Genomic DNA, 22,879 nt, shown 5'->3' with positions numbered 1-22,879 from the left:
GCCTCTTGGTGAAGTGTCCCCGCACAGCATGTCTGGAGCCTTTTCCTAAGAGAACAGATGGTCGTGGGACCCAGAGCACCATCAGGGCTCCCATTGCCTCTTCTCCAAGTCTGTGTTTTCCTCGAGGGCGGCACCCACCCACACGTTCCCAGAACAGCAGCAGGACCCTGGCATGCATTAGGACAAAAGCTTTCTTTTTTATTTCATTTTTGATAAGCCCTACAGAGACGCCCTGGTGAGAAGCCAGCTCTGCCTCTCACACTCACAGAATAGGCTGTTCTTGGGCAGGCGGCTTTGTTCCTGTGGGTCTTTGCCACCAGCCTCCCAGAAAGAACCCATTTGAGACCTGTGGGGGCGTGAGAGGAATGGGTAGGCGCTTTGAGATTTCATCTAGAGCAGTTATGGCTTTTAAGGCACTGGGAACAGAATCCATCTCGAGGGAACATGGTGGGGAGTATCATAAAAATCTGGGGGTCCTCAAAGGCAAGAGGCCCACTGGACCTCGAGAACGGAGAAATTCTCATGATGCTCCTACTTTTCATCTGTGTTTTTCTCTACCTGCCTGCCTCAGTAGTCTCCTGTTACAGCTCTCTGTTTTCCTGCTTCTCCCAAGTTGTAGATGGTGGACGTTCCTGCCTGCCCACCCAGCCTTCTCCCACCCCCGTGCCCCGTTTCTGTCTTCTTTTGCAGATCTAGCTCAGATTGCTTGGCTGTGTGGCTCCAGTGGTTACAGTTCCTAGGAGGGAGAATCTCATTGACCCAGGTTCAGGTCGGGTGAATACTCTAGATCCAGTCCGCTCTGGTCAGGTGTCTGCTACAGCTGATTTGGGGGCAGCTTCTAAGAATCAGCATTGGAAGTAAGGAAGCCAAAATCTTCTCTCAATCACCAGAGATGTGATCATCACAGACTGACTTTGACCACATGGATGTTTTAAATGCTACTGGTGGCTGCCAGTTGTATCCTGGATGCTACTCTCTGGGCTCCCTCTGATACCTTCTGTGGCCTCTAGCAGAGCACAGCATGGGCACCGCCCCAAAAAAGGCCTGTGCCGCCTCATCGTAGTGCCAGAAGGGAAAATGCAAACTGTACTGTCACCAGCCAAGCACCTCCTAGTAGCATGACAGGCAGGCATTGAGGTGGGAGGAAGGAGGTGGAATGGTGATCTGCCAGATATGTGCCTTGAGGATCAAGTGGATCCTCATGGCTCTCTCCTTGCCTCCGGTAGCTTCGTCATCTTTATAGTTGAGCTTGTCCTGACACACAGCTAGGCTTACGTCCCTTTTACTCACATCAGCAGGCCACATGCCTGCCATTGTCAGAGCAGCCTCAAGCAGATTGAAGAATTCTGTTTTTATAGTTGACATCTTGTCCTTGGGATCGGGTTTAAGGTGTCTATAGCCTGGCTTCTGACTGAGGAAAACCAAGGGTCTCTTGGCTTCATCTCCTCAGGAGGTCCACTTGGAGGGACGATGCAGCTCCCAGGGCAGGTGTGGTCCCTTTCCTGCAGCCCCCTCCCCAGCCCAGCCCCTTGCTTTTCTTTAGCCTCTGTCTCCCCTCTCCTCTGCTTTACTCCACCCACTCCCCTGCTGGGTGTTTCTTGGCTGATGATCTGATGTCTGGAGGAAGGCTCGCCCCCAGCAGAGACTGCTCAGATGGATTCTGCGATGTGTGGCGGCTTCAGGCAGACAGGCTGTAACTGTTTGGGCGGGGCCACAACAGGACCCTTTTCCTTCCTATAGCAGATTGAGCAACAGAAACCAGCCAGGCACAGGGACACAGCCAGTGAACTAAACAAAGACCTGATCTGGTGGGGATGAGAGTAATAGCACGAAGGTGTGACACATCAGGTGGTGAGAAGCTCTGTGGAGAGAGATTAAAGCAGAGGACCTGGGAAGGGGATTTGCTGCTTTTAGTGAGGGTGGTTGGAAGAGGCCTCTGACAAAATGACATGTTAATATTTGCCCGAAGGAAGCTGGGGAGTGAGCAGTGTGGCTGTCTAGGGAAGAGTGTTCCAGGCAGAGGGAGGAGCTACTGCAGAGGCCCTGAGGCTGGAGCATGCTTGGTGTATGAGAGGGACAGTGAGGAGGCCAGCATGGCTGGAGTGGATTGTGTGAGGGAGAAAGTGGCAGGAGATGAGGTGATGGTGGGGCCTTGTAGGTTATTATCAAAACACTGGCTTTCTCTCTGAGATGAACCATTAGAGGGTCGTGAGCTGATTTGGGCTTTAACAGGACACACTGCATTCTGGCTACTATGTGGGCTCTTGGTGGCAAGTGCAGAAACAGGGCCCCGGTTGTGTCCTGGGTGTATAGAGTGTGCAGAGGTTGTACCAGGTGGACAGTGATCCCCAAAGAAGATGTGAGTCCTTTGCTGGGTTCAGATCTTAGCTTGGGTGAATTGATCTGCTTTTCTCAGCTTCCATGTGCCATCTGTAAAATGGGAGTAACAGTGCCTGCTATGAGGAGTTGCTGGGGGCAGGTGCATTCTGGGATGGGCAGCAGCAACAGTGACGCTGTTATTGCACATAATCTCATTAAAGGTCCCTGCATCTTAGGCACTAAGTGGTGTATTGTCCCTGCAGTTTAGCATTGGCAGAGTTGGATAGGCTGAGACCTTATCACCCTTCCATTTCACAGATGGGGAAATAGGTAATTATAAAAAAGAGATGAATCTGAGTGAGGATTCACCTCAAAACAGGCCTACACATTGCCTACAGAATATATTGGCTAAGAAAGCTGCAGTTGTTCTCTTCAATTTGGGGACCAAGGGAGGTTTTTAGTGTTTGTTGTTGTTTCTTGGTGGGTATGAGAGGGGCAGGGTTGGGCTACATCAGCTTGGCTGTGTGAGCAAGTTAAGGTGTCAGTCCTTTTTCTCCTCAAGTTTCCTTAACATAACTGGATTTTAACATTTTGAAAATAGACCTTGCTATGGAAGCATTATTTTCTTTCCTCTGGGACTGTGATTACCAAAAAACAGAATCACACGGATGCCGAGCTCTCTTCTTCCACAGGTGAGAGCAGAAGAAGGCTCACTTTAAGTGAACCAAAGACCTCATAGTATTGTTGCATCTACGTGCAACTCTTACTTGTGAAGTTGTCAGACATAGAGAAAAATCAAAAAAGAATAATAGGGCTTCGCTAGTGGCGCAGTGGTTGGGAGTCCGCCTGCCGATGCAGGGGACACGGGTTCGTGCTCCGGTGCGGGAGGATCCCACGTGCCGCGGAGCGGCTCGGCCCGTGAGCCGTGGCCGCTGGGCCTGCGCGTCTGGAGCCTGTGCTCCGCAACGGGAGAGGCCACAGCAGTGAGAGGTCCGCGTACCACAAAAAAAAAAAAAAAAAAAAAAAGAATATTAAATACCATGTGCTCACTACCTAGATTCCACGATGGTTGACATTTTGTCATATTTGCCATTTCTGTCTACTTATAGGTATATGTAGGTAGATATCTATGTCGGGTTTTTTGCTGAGCCATGTAAGTTGGAGACATCATGATACTTCTCCTCTAAGTTCTTGAGCATGCTGTAAGAATGAGAGTATTCTCCCTATCCTGCTACTGGTCACATCTGAGAAAATTTTAAATGATTCAGTAGTATCTAAAGCCAAATTCATATTGAATCTACCCCAGTTGTCTTCAAAGTGAAAACCAGAATTCAGTTGAGGTTCAGTTGGGTATTATGTCTATAGTAACAATCTAGAAGAGTCTTTATACCTCACACTCCTTTTCCAAAGAGAGAAGGCTTATTATCTTATAGAATACCCCATGTCTGTCTCATTGTTTTCTCTTGGCTGTTGTCTAACTCCTTCCACTGCCTTGATTTCCAGTAAACTAGGAGTTGAAATATCTAAAGTTTCTGGTTAAAACATTTTAACGTGAAGACTTCTTACAGAATGTTGTGCACTTTGTACTCAGCACACCGTGGGGAACATCACTATTTGTAATGCTAAATTTGATCTTTTTTATGAAGGTGCATTTTACCCTTTGCAATTAGTGGGCCGTCTGTGAAGTGCTTGGACATCCTCCATGTGCTCTGCTCCTCATCAACCTTTCACCTACTGGGTTTTACATCAATTGATGATTCTTACCAGAAGAAACTATTTCATTGGCATTTACAAAGTGGTAATTTAAAATTTTTTCTTCATATCTTCTACATTTATTAACTACCATTCTACTATTACACAGGGTAAAACTTAATTCTTTAATCACCAATCACCAAGGTCAGGAGTTGGCTTTATAGTCATCCCCCATGGTGACAAGGGACTTCCCCCCTCTGTTTGTTTGTTTGTTTTTAGTATACTAGGAGCTCATATTTTACTTGGAGCCTTAAAATCATAGATATTCATTATTCTTTTTGGTGCTCACATTGCCCCAAAATTGGCCAGTAGGAGCCCCTTCAGGCAGGCTCCAGTACCTTTTTGACATGCTCCCACTATTTTTAATCATTTCCTTGTTTTACTTCTCTGATACTGGCATCAGTCACCTCTGCAAAGAGCTCTGGTTCCTTTCAGTGGGTCTCATAGACTTTTTTTTTTTCATTAACAACTTTATTGGGTATAATTTATACCATAAAAATTTTAACTTGAACATGTTTGGTGGTTAAAAACTGATTTTTATAAAGTACTGATTGAGTTCATTGTATCTATAAACTCATTTGTCTGCCTTGGAGTTTTCTTTAAAAATAGTACTGTCACCTGCTATTTCCCATGGAAAAGGCCAGGGGTGTTTTGGATAACTTAGGCATGTATTATCCAGTTCTCCCTTTGGTGCTCATGGCAGTACTTGTTGATTCATATTTCTGTTTTTCCTATTTTTTTTTTACCTACTGAGGAACTCAGCTGAGTCCTTGCATTTCTTCTCTCAGGCCCCTTTAACTTTGGCCTGATAAATTCTAGCAGTATAAAGAGCAGGAGGAGGAAAGGGAGAGAAAAGGGGGAATAATCAGCTCCTGGATGCTGCTGTCTCTGCTCTCATTGCCTTTACTTTTCCCTTCCCAGGAGCTCAGGCCATCCTGGCCTGCATTCAGTTCCCCAAACACACCAAGCTTTCCCCCCAGGAAGGTCTCTGCCCCTGTGCTTAGGTGCAGCCACACTGCCCCCACTTCCCACCACGTGGCAGGCTCTTCTTGCAGCTTAAGTGACACCCCCTCAGTGGGTCTCCCCTGACCCTTGACTAATGTGTGTCTTCACACATGCACACACACTCACGCCTCTGTCTCCAGCAAGGCTCCCGTCCTTTGCTTTCCCCACAGTCAGGCTGTGTGTAGTTATATCTGCCCTTTCCTCAGGAGACGGCAGGCTGCAGGAGGCCAGACCCACACAAGTGGTGTTCTCCAGGTTCTCTCCCCGTTGGTGCCTGGCGTGGAATAGGTACTCAGTGACCATTTTGAGTGGTCAGTTAGGACCTGGCATTAGACTCCAGCTGGAGTGTGGAAAGCCCACATTCCTGTTATGATTGGTATCATACTTCTGTTGCCTTTGGGTTAGAATAAGAAAGAGAATATTTACAACATTTTGGACTTTGCCCAACCCCTGTGGATTGATACAGTTGTAACCACTCCTTCCTCTCTCACCCACATACACAGGTCAGCACACCAAACCTTTCCCTCAGTCATTCAACAAATGTATTAGGAGCTGGGCAGAGGGGGAAGCCTCAACCTTGCCCTGGAGGTGCCTACATTGTAGGGAGTGCCTTCCCTTGTGCTTAACATTATAAGGGAAGTGCCTTGAGCAGCCCACACTTGGGGCTAGAAGTGCGACATGGTCTTGGATGTGTGTGGCTCAGGGGCTTGCCAAGTGTGTGCAAGGCCTGGTAGGGGCAAAGGTGCCTTTGATTTTTCTACAAGTGTTGTTGACCATCTGTTACATGCAAGGCACTGTTCTGGGAACCAGGAATATAGGCGTGAAGAAGACAGAGTCCCTGCCTTCATAGATCTTAAACTGTAATGGGAAAGACAGATGATAAATAGGATTAATAAGCAAACATTGGACATTAGCCAGTAGTGCTGAGGGAACAGGAGAAGGTTGAAACTTTAGATAGAACAATGAAGGTGACATTTGAACAAAGACCTGAAGGAGGTAAGGGAGTAATCCATGTGACTGGGTAAGAGCATTTTAGGCAGAGGAAACAGCAAGCTCAGAGGCCCTATGGTGGGAGTATTCCTGGTGTGTGTATACAGAACATAAGAAAACAGTGTTCTCGAGTGGAGAAGTGTGAGAGGAATCAGAGATGAAGTCAGAGAGGTGGTGCTGTGGGGTGGCAGCTCCTACAGGGCCTTGTAGGCCATTTTAAGGACTTCAGCTTCTATTCTGAGTGAAACGAAGAACTAGGGGAGGGTTTTGAACACAAGGGTAATAGGGTCTGACCTGTATTTTAAAAGAATGTCACTCTGGCTGCCATGTCAAATTTAAACTGTAGGAGAGCAAGGGCAGAAACAGGGAGACCAGCAGGGACTTACTGTAATAATCTGGAGCCAGCCTCCAGGATTCATGCCTTGAACCATTGTACCTGACAGCTCCTGCCTCTGTGTTTTCTAGAAAACAGAAAAAAGAAAAAATTCAAGACCATGCATATTTCTACCATTTCCAGATAGCCACTGTTAAGTAGTGTTTCCTTTTGTGCATCTCTTCCCTACCCCTATGAGACATAATGTGGCAGTCTTCTTATATTGTGATAAAATAGAAAATGGAAAGGCATGCCCACCAGAGCTTGCATTCTGGTTTGCATCCTGCAATTCTGTGCATGGGCCCTCCTTTGAAAATACACTTTTGGTCATAGAACCTAAAGGAATTTAACCAAAGGTTAGAAGCATTTTCAGAAAACAGATAAGAAATGTTCTTGCACTTTGTGTGATGGGGAAGCAGAAGCTGGTTCTCTCTTTGGGTCGGAATTTGACTTGTGATCATAGCACGTGCATGGGGTTCTCAGAATTCCAGTTCAGGAAGGCTACCCTGAGTTCAACTGCAGAGGCCTGGAAGTGGAACAAAGACATAAGCTTTGAATTAATGCCTCATTGTGTAGAATCTCACCCATCATGATTGGGACAAGGGGATAGTTGATATTTTAATCATAAAAGTGACTTGGTTCCTCTAAACATTTTATTTAAATCCAAACATAAATCATTTACTAAAGGGCCGTGTCTTTCTTTTAGGGTGGGTCTTCTGGTGGAGTTTCCGATCAAGGTTCTTGCAAAAACTAATTTTGGCTTCTTTAAAGTAGAGCAAGGACTGTTGTGAGGTCATCTAAGTGCCAAACCTTTCCAGGTTTTTAAGACTTCTTTCTCTGAACATACATTTAGTCTCATCCACACACAGTTATTCACTAGCAATATTTTTTAGTGAATTGCCTTATTGAGTATTTCCAAAATATCAGCTAGGACTGTACTTTTTCTGTTCACACTCATATTTCATTTATTTACACACTATTTAGTTATATTATCTATCTTCAGTAAGTATAACTGACATAAATGGATTTGGGAATAAACATAGCTGATTGACCCTTGGAAAGCATAAAACTCACATGGGAAAGATGGAGTGAGGATGAGCTAGAGACTGGGGCATGAAGGAGCTTTCACAGCCCGAGGCTGTGCAGGCTGTGGTTTCTATAAGAGTCTCTGGCCAGGCAGCTCAGTAAACGGTAGTTGAGAGAGCTTCTGTATATAGTAAGGAGGAAGGGAGGCAGCTCAGCCTAGGTCAGTGTGCCCATCTGTGCCTAGGTCAGTACATCCATTTGGGGATGTTCCAAGTAGCTTCAAAGGCAAATCTTCAGAAAAATTGGTGATTTTCAGTTTGGTTCCCCCACCACCATTCAACCATTGCACTTTTTTGTACTCAAGAAACTACCTGGTATTGAGTTAAAAGTAGAAGTCCTTTCTCTGTCTCCCAACTGTAAAGTGGCAAGAATTTTAATATAGTTTGGGAAGTTTGGGGTTTGGGATATTCTGTTTTGTTGTTGTTGTCATTGTTTGGTTTAGGTTTGGGTTTTTTGTTTTTTAGTTTTAAAACTTGCCATATTTGGGGCCCTGTAGAATGCTGCCTGTGAAAACCACCTGCAGAAATTCATCAGCTACTGAAAACCACATTGTGAGTCATGAGCTTTAACTACAACAAGTGGTGAGGCCATAGCTTCAGTGCCTTCTTAAGTCATCTTCCTTTACCCGGTAGAGGGTGTTTGCGGACTGTTCCTTCCACAAAGCAGGGTGCCCTAGAGGTGGCTCCTTTTCTGTTGGATTGTAAGTGAAATGATAAGCTAGGGGTGCTCCTTGGGTCTTGTCTTTTTTTTTTTTTTTAACATTTTTTTGTTTATTTTATTATTTATTTATTTTTTTTTTTATTTTTAAATTTTTTTCTACTTTTTGGCTGCGCAGCATGTGGTATATTAGTTCCCTGACCAGGGATCCAACCCGGGCCCTTGGCAATGAGAGACATAAGGACTTCAGCTTCTATTCTGAGTGAAATGAACTAGGGGAGGGTTTTGAACACAAGGGTAATAGGGTCTGACCTGTATTTTAAAAGAATGTCACTCTGGCTGCCATGTCAAATTTAAACTGTAGGAGAGCAAGGGCAGAAACAGGGAGACCAGCAGGGACTTACTGTAATAATCTGGAGCCAGCCTCCAGGATTCATGCCTTTAACCATTGTACCTGACAGCTCCTGCCTTTGTGTTTTCTGGAAAACAGAAAAAATAGGATTAATAAGCAAACATTGGACATGAATAAGAGAGCAATGAGAGCCTGGAGTCCTAACCACTGGACAGGCAGGGAATTCCCTGGCCTTGGGTCTTAACCACTGCTTCTATGACATGGGCTGAGCATCAGAGACACAGTCCGAGGGACCTTTGCACAGGAGCTGCTGGCCAAGTCTGCCTCTGCTGGTTCATTTGGAGCAAGAAAGAACCCTCCCTAACAGATGAGCAGCAGAAAGAGCCGAGCCCTGGGAGGAGTGCTGGGGGGAGAGGACCTGGAGACTTCCCCACGCTCATGCGCACGCGCTCTCTGTTTTTTTAAAGCCCTCCTGCTCCCTCTCCAGGGATTTGAGTCTAGTTCTTCCCCCAAAGAACAGCTAAAACAGTTTGGGAGGAGACCCAGGCGAAGGTGATGTCAACTGCCTTCCAGCCAGAGGCTGCTTTAACAGTCCCTCAGGCAGCCATAGCTTTCACTCTTTTCATGGCCTTGTGCATTTAACTGGAGACCCCCCAAATTTTCACATTTTTCTTACTGACTAGTAATTTAAAAGTGCCAAAAGTAAAAACTGCCATTCTGGGACTACCCCTCAGATTCTTCTCACCATATAGGGAAGAGGTCCAGAAATGGAAGCCTCACGCTTGTCCTGCTAGTTCTTAAAAACCATGCAAATGAAGCAAATCGAAAAGTGCTCATGAGTGCCAGTGTTGTGAGTGCCAGGGGTTGAGCTGAGTGCCACAGGGACATAGAACTCTGAGTCCCGGTCTGTGACCTTGAGCTGCGTTCAGTCAGGAGAGACAAGAATTCTTGAAATCGAGAATACTTGGCTATCCTAGGCAATTTCTGGGTCATGAGGTACAGATTTGTGTGGAATCAGAAGTGGAATCAGTCAGTTCTGCAGATAGAAGGTCATGCTGGTGATCCAGGTTTTTGCTAAGAGTGGCTGTCACGTCTGAACTGTAACCTCAGTTGCCTTCTCTCAGCAGAGTGTGCTTTCTCTAGGAAATTACAGTGCTAACTTGGCAGGTGGTTTCACTGTTCAAGGGCTCCAGGTCCTGGCACGGAGATGTCCAGAGTTAAAATGGGAACAACTGCTGAGGCTTGACTTGCTGCCTGCTTTACCTGCTCCTTCCCAGACAGAGGAAGCACCTGCCATCCACTGCCAGGTTGGGTGTAGGAGGTAAACATATGTAGGATTTTAGTAAATCTCACTTTTTTCCCTTTCTCCCTGTTTTTTTAAAATAACAGTTTTACAGAGGCATAATTGACATGCAGTAAACTGCTGCTACTTAGCGTGTACAGCTTCATAAGTTTGGGTATGTTTCTTTGTTCCTCTTTGAAACCTCCCCCTTCTTCCCATCGCCAACAACCCCTGATATGCTTTTCTGTCAGCATAGGTCAGTTTGCATTTTTCTGAAGTTTTATATAAGTGGAATTATATAGTATGTACTGTTTTGTCTGGCTTCTTGCACTCAATAATTCATTCGTTTTTAATGCCAAATAATTTTCTGTTGTATGGATATATTTGGTTATCTGTTCATCAGTTGGCAGATGTTTGGGTTGTTCCAATTATTGGCTGTTACAGGTAAGTCTGCTGTGAATGTTTGTGTATATAAGTCTTTTTGTATAGCCATAAGTGTCATTTCTCTAAATATCCAGGAGTAGAATGGCTGGGTCAGATGGGAGGTGTATGTTTAACTTAAACGGCCAAACTGTTTTACAAAGTGGTTGTTCTGTTTTAAGTTGCCACCAGCCATGTGTGAGAATTCCAGTTCCTCTACATCCTCACCAGTACATACATGATATGATGAGTCTTCTTAGTGGTACTCATTCTAATCGGTAGTAGTCATACCTCCTAGTGGTTTTAACTTGCGTTTTTGTAATGATGATAAGGTTGAACATCTTCATGTGCTTACTTGCCATTTCTTTATCTTTTTCAGTGAAATCTATTCAAATCTTTTGCCCTTTTTTAATTAAGTTGTTTTCTTGTTGAGTTTTGAGGGCTCTTTATATATTCTGGAAACAAGTCCTTTATGAGATACATGCTTCATAAAGATTTTCTCCCAGTCTGTGGCTTGACTTTTCATTCTCTTAAAAGTATTTTTTAAAGTGAAGAAGTTTTCATTTTTGATGAAGTTCATTTTATCCTTTATGGATTGTGCTTTTTAACCTCATATCTAAGAAATCTTTGCCTAACCCACAGTCACAAAGATTATTTCCCTATGTTTTCATCTAGAAGTTTTATAGTGTTCATTTAGAGTTGATTTTTAGTTGATATTTGATTATGATGTGAAGTTGATCCAGGTTTTTACTTTTTGCCTACGGATATCCAGTTGTTCTAAAAGCCCACTGTAGTTTTCATCTCAGGCATTGTAGTTTTCATCCCTGGAAGTTTGACTTAAATCTTATTGTCCTTCTCTGCTAATTCTAACCTCTGTATCAGTTCTGAGTTGTTTTCAATTGATTGATTAGTTGCATTGTGGGTTGTGTTTTCCTGCCTCTTTGCATGCTTGGTAATCTTTGGATGCTAGACGTTGTGAATTTTATGTTTTGGGGTGCTGCATATTTTTATTCCTAAGAATATTCTTGAGCTTTGTACTGGGAAACACTTAAGTTACTTGGAAATAGTTTGATCCTTTGGGGTCTTGCTTTTTTTTTTTTTTTTTTTTTAATTCTTCCTTTCTTCCTTCATTTTTTGGCCGCACCACGCGGCATGCGGGATCTTAGTTCCCCATCAGGGATCAAACTCATGCCCCCTTCAGTGGAAGCATGGAGTCTTAATCACTGGCCTATCAGGGAAGTCCCTGGGGTCTTGCTTTTATGATTTGTTAGGGGGCTCCCGAGCAGTGCTCAGTTTGGGGCTGATTATTCCTCACTGATGAGGCAATAACTTCCTGGGTTTCCTACCCAGTGCCTCATGAACCATTACTTTCTTCAGTCTGGCTGATGGGAACAGACACTGATCCCAGCCCTGTGTAAGCTCTGAGCACTGTTTCTTCTAAACCTTTGGATGCTCTTCCAGGCCTTGAGAAGCTTTCTCAAACACATGCATTGATTAGTACTTACTATACCGAATACCCAAGGGGGACCCTCTGTATACCTCTGGGGGTCTTCCTCTACAGCTCTCTCCTCCCTGGTACTTGTCCTGTGGACTTGAGCTCCGTCCCACTTTCTTCTCCCTGGAAACTCCCAAGGATATAAGCTGGGGCAGTCATAGGGCTCGCCTTGTTAGTTTCCCATCTCTCAGGGATCACAGTTTTTCATTGCAGTGTCCAGTGTCTTAAGTGTTTAACTATTGTCAGGGTTGTTTCTCTCTCTTCTTTTCATTTCATTTCGCTTATTTTCTTTTGTTAGTTTGTTGTCTTTTTGTTTTTGTTTTAATTTTTGGTTGTTTAGTTAGGAGGGTAAATCTGATCCCTTTTCCTCCATCTTGGCCAAAACTACTGGTTTTGATGTTACAGCTTCTCTTATGTTCTGCATTCAGTACCGACAAACCTAATTCCCACTCCAGAAAGCATTGTATGCACATTCATTCCTGCTTCTTAATGGACTTTGCTTCCTCTCTTGCATCACCTCCTTCCTCACCCTGCAAATTATAGCCATATAGAAGGTGGTCTCTTCCTCCACGTTGGAGAAGCCTTTTTTCTAGCACCTCCTAGCCCCTTTAGCCTTTGCCAGTTGTGTGACATCCTGCTCAGATCTTTGGATATCGTTTACCCTTTGGACTTAGATTATAGGAAATTCCCTCTTCACATATAAGGAACCCATTACCAACACCACCACCTAACCGTCACTGTGAAGATTTCTTCTCCGAGGAAGTAGGTGAGATTGACAGAGGATGACCATGCTCTCAAGTTCTGGAGAGAGGCTCATGTCCTCTTCCCAGGGACAACAGCTCATCTGAAATAGGGTAGGAGAATAAGGATCCTTGGCAAAGCTCCTGCTTAAAGCCCCTTTACTTAGAAATCCTGTATCTTGGCTTTAATGTTTTCTTTTTGCCCCTCAGTGTCCCAGAAAAGCTTAAGGGAGACATTTTCCCAGACCCACAGTCTCTGCACTGAAGAGCATCCACTTCTCCAGTTTGGCTCAGCAGCAGGTAGAGGCTGAGTCTCACCTGTGCCTCCAGCCTGGTACCAGTCAGACAGTTGAAACATCTCACCTTCAGGCAAAGCAGGATGGATGCATGTAACATCTAGAAGTTGCTTGGCAATACGTTTGATCAGGAATAAAAGGAAAGTGTAGGGAGTCTGTCTCAGTACCCAGTGGTTTTTATTGCAGTTAAAATACGATCTTGCTCTGATTGGGTGCATGTTCAAATTTGGTAGGAAATAGTATAATTCTTTTGTAGGTATACTGTATTTTTTTAAACTGTGAGTTGCAGCCCATTAATGTATCATGAAATAAATCTAGGCAGTCAAAATCAGCAGTCTTTTTAAAAATGAGAAGTGCATGCCACATAGTAACTTACATGTCAATTTTGCTTCATTTATACACATTTATGTGTGTACTGGTTCCTGCAATAACACACTGGTCTGTCGTCACAGTGATAGCTCTTACTGATGTGGGTTGTTGAGTTCCATTTCTTTGTTACTTCTCTCATGGCAGCGCTGCAGTGGGGTGTACTAAGTAAATGTCAAATAAAATATTTACCTCATTCCAATTAGGTTACTTTCAGTTGCAAGTAACTAGAAATCTGACTTAAGGCAAAGCAGATTTTTAATCACCTCAGAATGCAGGTCTTAAAGGAGGTGGTTTGGGGCTGGTTCAGAGCAATGGGACTACCATTCTGGGGTTCCTGGCTGACTTTGTGGTTACAAGGTGGCTGCCATGGCTCCAGACATCACATCCTTACATGACAGCATGCAACAGGAAGGGAGGGCAGGAGCTTTCCTCCTGGATGTGTTTCTTTTTTTAACCAATGAGGCAGGTCTTTCCTGCAAGATTCTAGTAGATTTCACAGTTGGTCCAAGTGCCCATACTGGCCCATACAGCCACCTCACACCAACTCTGGCATAGGAGGAAGGCTTGGATTGATTCCAGTTCGTCTCCTGGGCCAGGCTGTTGCTGCTCCTGGAAATTTGATGTTGTTAGAATGGGGGGTGGGGGTGCTGCGTCTGGGTTTTCCAAAGGTCTGGAATGTGCTACAGCCTGTGTTTCAGGTGCCCCTCTGGGCAGGTTTTCTCTTTGAGTTTTGTCCAGCCAGCCTTTGCAGATAGTCAGGACTTAGAGGCCAGGGACCACCCTCCCATCCTCGGCTTTTTCCCACGTGGCTTCCTCACCTAGTAGTTACCTGTCTACCGTGGTTGCTCAGGAAGCCCTGGGGCTCTACTCAGGGTCTGCTCTAAAGAGCATAGACCAGGAAGAGACTAGTTCTGGTCTTCAGTCTCCTCTCACCCTTAATGGCTGAGTTCAGTTGGGGTGGGTTCAGTGTATGAAGAACCTGAAATGGGTTAAAGGGAACGTCCGTAGTATTATGGAAAGTGGAGACCTAGTCTTCTCCCAGTTTCTCATTTATAAAAAAACTATTCAAGTCCTGCCGTTTATCATTCCTTTTATCAGGTAGTGATTGTGTTCTGGTAAAGGAGGAGCTACATGCACACCCCAGCTTGTTAGTTCTGGGGTGCCAGTTCCTGGCTCTGCACTGACTTGGCATGGGTAGATCTCCATCCTCCCGTCTCCCTCTCAGCCCTCAGCTCCAGGCTTCAGGCAGTGTCAGCACCCACTCTGCGCCCAGGACATCTGTCTCTCCCTCCTATTCTGTTAGGACAGCAGTTCCTTCCCGCCTCCCCCACCCCGTTTCCTATTTTGTCAAAATACAGAAAGTCTGGTGGCTGTGATAAAGCTGTCAATTGGTCTCTGCTTCCCCATTCCACCTACCAGTGTTGACATTGTTTTTTAGGCTGGGATTTCCCTCCACCTCTGAAAACATACAAACACAACAGACTTCTGTGTTTTGCTGGGTCTTCTGAGTGTTGCTTAATTTAGAACCATGGTGGCTGCCCAATCTCCGCCTCCAATGAAATCAGCTTTGTGTTAGTTACATGTCAGCAACTGGCTGGCCCCTTCCAGTCTAGGATCCTGGTGTGAGTTTTCAGGACCTCAGTGACAGCTATCACAATTGGCTGATACTGGCTTCCGGAGAAACCAATGTGATGGTCTTTTTTGAGCAAGGAGTTGCAGGTGTCTATTCGTCTTTTGTCGTGGCACTCACCCTCTGGCATCTCCATCTCTGGAATGCCCCCATTTAGTTGAGGTTGCCATTATGGGTTGTCTCGCTTCTGGGAAGCTGGAATAGTAGAATGAACATGGTTTTTGGATTTATAGCCTAGCTTTACAAGTTCACTTCTCTCTGCCTCCGTTCTGTGAAATGGGGACAGTGCTGTGGGAAGGATTGAATAAGTTCATATGTGGAGAGTGCCTAGCCCAGTCTCTGACTCGTAGTAGAAACACTGCCCACAGTTCAGAGTCGTTAGCAGTTCACTGGTGAAAGGTTTTTGGTGTCTTCCAATGCCACTTCTCTGATTCTCCGACACCAACTGGTATCCTCCAGTTCAGTTAAGTTCTGACACTACCCACATCTCTGTAAAAGGTGACGAATGAATTGAGGAAGGAATATGGCTTCTTGCACATGGAGTGACTTTGAGCTGTTCTGTGTGCCTAAAGGGCCCACAGTTACTCTGTCTGGGAGGAAACCCACAGGGTGCTGGGAATTCCTGCTAGGAGTGTGTCCACTTCCCCATTCTCCAGAACAAGGTAGACTACTGCCTGCCTCTGTATCAACTTACTGCTTGGAGCTGGGGAAGAGCGTTCACAAGCCTGGAGTAGAAGGACTACCCCAGCTCCTCAGAGGCCCACTGAGGACACAGGAAATCCTCCTAGGACACCCTGCCAGGCCCTCCAGTGCTGGCCCGTGGGACTGGCACTCTGCTGCTGACTCTGACTTGCCTCATGTCATTACTCCTCGTTGCTCATGTTACAACTGCCCTTTTCCACAGGGATGCTTGAAGATGGAAAGAAATTCGATTCCTCCCGGGACAGAAACAAGCCCTTTAAGTTTGTGCTGGGTAAGCAGGAGGTGATCCGAGGCTGGGAAGAAGGGGTTGCCCAGGTATGCTCTCCGTTGTTTCTTTGTGTTTCCTAGTGTCTATTTCTTAAATTACGTTTATAGGTGGGAAAAATTTCACTCCTAGCTCTGTCACCCAAATAACTCCTTTTATTAATGTTTCTTGTAGAATTTCTTTAAGTGCCCCCCCTTTTTTCTCTTAGACACACACACACATTGTTCTGTGCTTTGCTTTTTCACTTAATCCATATCTGATACTTTATATACCAGGATATAAAAGAGGAGGAAGCTCTCCTCCTCATAGAGCTACACAGTGTAGGCAGACCTCAGAGATATTGCAGGTTCGGTTCCAGACCACCACAATAAAGCAAATCTTGCAATAAAACAAGTCACGTGAAGTTTTTGGTTTCCGAGGGCATATTAAAGTTATGTTTACACTGTACTATAGTCTGTTAAGTGTGCAATAGCATCATGTCTGAAAAAACAATGGACAGTTTACCTTTGAACAATGTGGGGGTAGGGGCATCCCTCCCCCGCCCCCTGAACAGTTGAAAATCCACGTATAACTTTACAGTCGGCCCTCTGTGTCTGCAGTTCCTCATCCAGGGACTCAGCCAACCACGGATCACGTAGTATTTGGTATTGAAAAAAATTCACGTGTAAGTGGACCCACATAGTTCAAACCCGTGTTGTTCAAGGGTCAACTGTACATACCTTAATTTAAAAATACTTTATTGCACAAAAATGCTAACCATCATCTGAGCCTTCAACAAGTCATAATCTTTTTGCAGTAGTAACATCAAAGATCACAGATCGCCATCCAAATAATAATAATGAAAAGGTTGGAAATACTGAGTGAATTACCAAAATGTGGCAGACATGAAGTGAGCAAATGCTATGGAAAAAATGGCACCAGTAGATTTACTCAACAGAGGGTTGCCACAAACCTTCAATCTGTAAAAAACACAGTATCTGTGAAGCACAGTAAAATGAGGTATGCCTGTATTCCCTGGATTCCCTTGGGTGTGCTGTAATTTATTTGACAAGTACCCTGTTGATGGCCATTTGGGTCATTTCCAGTATTTCGATATTGTAAACAATGCTTCAGTGACTAATCTTGAATGGACTTTATTTTACATTCGTGCAAGTGTTGCCATAGGCAGATTCTTAGAAGTGGGGTGAGTGGCTCAGTGGCTGTGCGCGCTGGATTTTGACCTACTGCCAGGCTGCCATCTGTGGGGATTACACTGAGGTGCCACCAGCGGGCTGTGAAGGTGCCTGCTCCTCCCAGGCCCTCCAGCACAGTGTGTTGTTAAAAACCTTTGGCTTCAGGACAATATAATGAGTGAAAAATGTTATCTCGGTATCATTTTCATTTGTGTTTGTCTTACTATTGACCGTGTTGTGTCGGACCACTTCTGAGAGGTCAGACTCATGGAGAAAGTCATTTTGCTTGTCTTAAGTGTGTTTCTTCACCTCTCACCTCCCAATTTGTGTAAACAGCTTTTGTTCTGCCAACTCTTCAAAATTCCCAGTAGATAGTAGGGGACCCAGGGTTGCCAAATTTCAGTTGGATTTTATCCTTCCACTAAGCCCAGGAATTTTCTTCTTGGCACTAACCAGGTAGAGGGATGTTTACGGTGGCATAAGACCCAGCGAGCTCTATAATAGGCCCTGCCACGATGGATAAATTAGTCTATTTCCTCTCACCAAAGAGAACTGGAGATTTAACCAGTGTGGAGAGAAGGATTTGTCTTTCTCTTTTCCAGAATACACTTTGCTCTACTTCCTCTATAAAGTATCACTGATTTATCTCCAAATAAACTGCTTAACTTTCAGAAACTTTAAGCTATCCTATTCCCAGGTGTCTAGATTTTTGTTCCAGCATGACTGAGGGTTGGCAGTACAAAAAGGAGAGGATCTTTGTGGCTTACTTCCCTTTGGAAACCTCTTCAACTATACCTTTCTGTCCCGTCCTGTTCCCACCCCAGAAGTCTGGCAGGCTCTTGCGTCTGTAGCCCATCCCCCATCTCCCATGCCAACCATTGTCCACCCCACAACTCATCTTCTGTGGCTGTTCCAGCACTGGAACAATCATTGTGTTGTGTGTTCCAGGAGCCATAGCTGCCACCAAGATAGTGTTACCAGTCTATTTCACATCCCAGGCTTGGTGAGGCATGGTGGGGTGTTGGGGAGATGCCCAGTCTCCCCCTGCACCCAGGGTTCTTTGGGTCAGTCACAGCTCTGTTACTTGTGAGAAGTCTGGGTGGTCTGAGACCTACATAGAGCATCTTCTTTTAAATGCCTCTGTAGAATATTTATTTAGCAACTAAGTTAAAAGCACAGGAAGAAGGGAGGTTGTCTTGTGCCCCTTTTCCTATTCTCTTGATGTTGTGTTCTGGTTTTCTGTGTTTACAGGTCTGCAATCCTGCCACATGTACTATTTTGGCAGCTTGCTTTTTTCATCTAACGATGTGTCTTGGACGTCTTTCCATGTTAGTATAATTAAGGCCACTGTATTCTTTCTGTTGGCTAACCCGTGGTGCACATGTGCTGTGAAACCACTCCCCTTGCAGTGGGCATTTGGGTTGCTAGCAGATTCTGGAAGTGGAATTGCTGGGTAAAAGGATATGATTGTTTTGAATTTTATTAGATTAAGCCATATGCTTTCAACTATCCTTACTACCTTGGTCCAACATGTCCCAGTTTCTGAAGGGAGCTGTAGGAAGTAAGCCTGAAGCTTTCTCTTCAGTCACCATCTCTTGTTCTGGGTCAGAGAGCCAGGAACGCACACATGGAGACTTAAAAAAGATAGGTAAAGGGTGGGAATAGAGCAGAGAACCTGTTCACTGTTCAGAAAATAAGTACTTAAGCTTGTGTATTTGATTAGAAAATGAAAAACTACAAATACATTTTAATAAGTGAAAAATTTCCCTCCACCCTCTGTTCTCCCCATAGAGAAATGATGGTATTATTTGTGTCCTTCCAAAGATGTTTTCTGTTTATACAGGCAGGTATAAATATATACTTTCCTCTTTTCCACACAGTTGGTAGCATGCTGCTTTGTACAGTGTAGTTTGTACCCCAGAAAATCATACTGTCCTTTTTAGTTTTTCTGTATTTCTGAGTACAAGTATAAATCTAGAAAGTATAGAAAAGTATACTGCCTCAAATATTACTTTCTGTGTGTTTTCTTTTAAAGCAAAGTTTTGATCAAAGCACTCCTTTTTGAAGAGTATAGATGCCTCTAGTGACAGGCCACTGAAGGATTAGGTGGTGACACTTCTAGAGTGATGGCTGCCCAGAGTCAGATCGGTGGGACCTGGACAGAAAGCTTGAGAGCCTGATGGTTCTGGGAGGCGAGAGGGAATTTTATCTGCTGTCGGCTACCTTGGAGCCAGATATAGGGCTCATCCAGCCTGATCACCTACCTCCACATCCCATAGAGGGTGTGCCCGCTGCCCAGGCAGCCGTGCAGTCACTGGAATGTCCTACTCACACCGTCCTGGCAGGTAACCACAGCTCTGCTTCTTAAGGAGATATTTGGGGGGTGCCTCAGCTCATTCATTCTTCCTTGCTCTTTTCACAGATGAGTGTGGGTCAGAGAGCCAAGCTGACTATCTCCCCAGACTATGCCTATGGCGCCACTGGGCACCCAGGCATCATCCCACCAAATGCCACTCTCGTCTTTGATGTGGAGCTTCTAAAACTGGAATGACAGGAATGGCCTCCTCCCTGATCTCCCCATTCTTGGGTAAGGATCTTAGTGCTGAAGGACCTTCCTTTAACTCCCTTTGCTCCTCCCAAGTCAGGCACAGTGTTTGATGAGCATCGGAGAGAACCAAAAATGCCATGGGTTTTTTTCCCTTTACATTCTTCCTCTATCGGCTATCCTTTCAGTTTTAAGTGTACACCTTGGAAAGGAATGGCATGTGCTCTTGAAAGAACTCGTGGGGATGGGGAGCTGATGGTAGCTGTTTAAATTAAGTATTTTTATATGTAGCCTATAAACTAAAACTGAGTTGGGAACTGGAAATATAGGCCAAATTTTTAGTGCCAGCATTTTAGTTCTTTAGAGGTAAGATTGGGATGACTGACTTTGTTTGCCCTGCCTAGTTTCTGCAGCTCCCTCATCCATACAGTCTGTGGTTACTGCCTGTTAGAGGATATGAGAGAGGCATTACCACCTGGGCCACCTGCCTCAGGGAGCAAGCCCAGGACACACGAGGACAGACAGCAGGCCAGCTTGTTATCAGTGGGTTGAAAGGTGAGGCCTAAGGATGCTTATGAAGTGTAAAGGATGCTCTCAGTCTAGGAGAGGCTCTTAGGGACCTAAGCCTTTCTATGCAACAGGTGAGGAGACTGAGGCCCAGAGAGAGAGAGGTCTTACTCAAGGTCACATCCAGACAGTGGCAAATTAGGACAGAACCCTTTTCTGCATCTCCTTCCTGGACCTTTTTTCCCTTCCTCTACCCTCATTTCTAGGCAACCAAACTCAATATCCTAATGGCGTCTAACTTTTCATGTGGGTATTAGAATCATAAAACACATGAATGTCTGTCATCTTCTTTCCACATGGCCCCAGACCTCTGCATTTGCTCCCCTCCCGCCCCTGGAACCAGAGGGTCACAGCCAGGGGCTGGGTGAGAATGCTTTTGTTTGAAAATGGTAGCAAGTGGCAGCCAGCCTGTTATGGAGTACCTTTGTCCTACTATGGACTTTTTAAAATAGAGGAGCCTTTTTTATTATTAGCTATTTCCTCCCAGTGGTTTGATCCCTAAACACCTGGGTCATCCAGGCCTGGTCAGGTTTGAGGACGCTGGCTGCTCCACTTGTCATTCCTGCCGGGAGGGAATTCTGACACTTTATAGAGCCTCTCTCTGCCCAGAGGTCTACACCTAGTCCTCACCCTGGAAAGCTGAGTCCTTTGAACATAACGTACTTGAGGAAGCCTTGGAGTTACCCTGATTTGGGAACAGGCTTTCTGGAAATCTGGAAGGACAGAGGAAGGGGAGAAAGAGGGGAGAGGGGGCTGAATGGCTATGAGTCACCCTGGCCTAAGCCTCCCCACACACTGCCAAAGCACAGCTCAGAGCTTCTCGAAAGGGTCTTGAGGGAAAGCCCAAGGGCAAACCCAGAAAGTTACAGGTTCGAGTGAGTGAATGAAGACTGCAGACATTTTCTCGGTCTGTTCAACATGAGGAAAACCAGCTTCGGGCTGTGCACATTAAAGCCCCTGGGAAGCTTTAAAGACTCTCTTGATGCTCAGGCTACCCCCCAGACCAGTTAACCGCCACCACTGGGAGTGGGGTCCAAGTGTTCAGGTTTTTTAAAGCCCCCAGGTGATTCCTATATGCAGCCAGGTTGGAGACTCATTGATAATGGGAAACTGTATTGTCAGCTGCATTGGTGGACTTTGCCTCTCCTGCTATCCTCAGCAACAGAAATGTGACCTTAGGTTTAAAAAAACACAACCAAGGTGAGCAGAAAGAGGCTGCTCACCTGGGAATCCAGCCCGAGCCCAGTGGGCCCTCCCCAGCTGGAGCAGAAGGGGCGAGGGCCAAGTCAGACCTCACAGCTGTTAGGGAAGGGACTTGGTGTGGCAGCAGCCTGTGGCTGTCCCTACTGCACCCAAAAAGCACTGAGTTGCTGGAACTCACCAACTTTCTGTCCCCAACAGATGTGCCATGGAAGGATCTGGCGCCTCCAGATGCGCACAGCGAGTCCGTACGGAGCTTTTCCTGATGTTCCACTACACTCTTTGTATAAACATCTTCCCTGACTGAATGTGTTCTGTCACCGGCTTTGCTCTTCCCCTTTCTCCTCGTATGTGTGTTGACCTGAACTATATGCCATAAACCTCAAGTTACCCATTTTAGTTTGTTTTCGTTTTGGGGTGAAGATTGAGTTTCAGTCCTTCGGATCTAGGTTTCCAGTTAAGTACTAGTCAAGTATTAACAGCACAAATAATGGGTTAACTTTAGAATAGGAATTGGTGTTGGGGGGAGTGCAAGAATCTTTATTTTATTTTATTTTTTTTGGATGAAAGTTTTATCTATTATATATTAAACATTCTTGCTGCTGCGCTGCAAAGCCATAGCAGATTTGAGGCGCTTTTGAGGCCGAATTATTCTCCAAGTCGAGAGATGTCCTCGGGTTGAATTAAAAGCCCTACCCAAAACTGAAGTGGGAAGGGGAGAGCCTTTGCCTCCACTGCCCCACCCCCACCCTCCCCTTAACCCTCTGCCTTTTGAAAGCAGATCATTTTCACTGAGATGTTGGACACTACAGGTGTGTGTCACCGGGCCAGCAGGGACCTCTGAAGCCTTCTTCATGGCCTGGCTTTTTTTTTTTTTTTTTTTTTTCCATCCTGTGGTTTTTCTAATGGATATTTAGGACTTTTGTAATCTCATAGCTATCCAGGCCCCACTTCCTAAATTTTAAGAACTTTAATCGAAAGTTAAATTGAAGGTGCTGTTTGTAGACACTTAACACCCATGAAAGCCCAGCCATCATGACAAATCCCTGAGTGTTGTCTTAAGAAAATGATGCTGGTCATCACAGCTTCAGCATCTCCTGTTTTTTGATGCTCAGCTCCCCCTGCTGATCTCAGAGTTTCCTGGCTTCTCCTTCCTCCCTCTCACCCTCTGCTGTCCTGTGTAGTGATTTGGTGAGAGAAATTGCTGCCTTCTCGCCCACCCCCACCCCACCCCCTGCACTACATATGAGTTTCAAGTTTTATTATTGCAATAAAAGTGCTTTATGCTGGCTTTTCTCAGCTCTGTGTGATGGTGGTTACTTTCAGGTGCCTCCCCCTGCCCTTTGGTGCAAGGGGATGGGGTTGGGGCGTGGCAGTGGGGGTGCAGTGCTGGAGGCTGTGTCTTAGCAGAAGAACTGCAGCAGGAACGTCCTTCCCCATTGCCCTCTTGGGAGATGGGATGGGGGGCAGTAGATCTGCATCTTCACCCATGGAGGGAACTTTGTGGAGGTCAGGCTGGGGTCGTCAGGGAGCCCCACCCCCTTGCCCATCGTCAGATGTTCATTAAATGTGTGGTCTGGGTAGAGTTCTATGCTGGGTTCTCTGTGGTTGCCAAGAAGTCGGGGATGCAACCAGCAGCAGAACCGAGCCACCACCCATTTG

The 22,879-nt window shown here is 45.4% G+C and overlaps 1 protein-coding gene across 2 annotated transcripts in view; it reads left to right on the top strand.

Moving 5' to 3' along the window:
* The window catches only part of FKBP1A (FKBP prolyl isomerase 1A), a 23,823-nt gene extending 1,307 nt beyond the window's left edge, over window positions 1–22,516 (top strand). The window contains exons 1-4 of one of the 2 annotated variants that reach the window (XM_079945019.1): window positions 6,685–9,855; window positions 15,671–15,783; window positions 19,328–19,492; window positions 21,419–22,516. In XM_079945019.1, the coding sequence (XP_079801145.1) occupies window positions 15,673–15,783; window positions 19,328–19,456 (240 nt within the window). In that variant the 5' untranslated portion in view covers window positions 6,685–9,855; window positions 15,671–15,672 and the 3' untranslated portion in view covers window positions 19,457–19,492; window positions 21,419–22,516. Of the gene's footprint in view, window positions 1–6,684; window positions 9,856–15,670; window positions 15,784–19,327; window positions 19,493–21,418 lie in introns of those variants that run through there. The other variant, XM_079945018.1, reaches the window with a different exon arrangement.
* The last annotated feature ends 363 nt before the right edge of the window (window positions 22,517–22,879 follow it).

This window comes from Stenella coeruleoalba, assembly GCF_951394435.1.
Source record: "Stenella coeruleoalba genome assembly, chromosome: 15".
Taxonomy (NCBI): domain Eukaryota; kingdom Metazoa; phylum Chordata; class Mammalia; order Artiodactyla; family Delphinidae; genus Stenella; species Stenella coeruleoalba.
The sequence above is the reverse complement of the archived record's forward strand: the minus strand, read 5'-3'. Positions and strand labels throughout refer to the sequence as shown.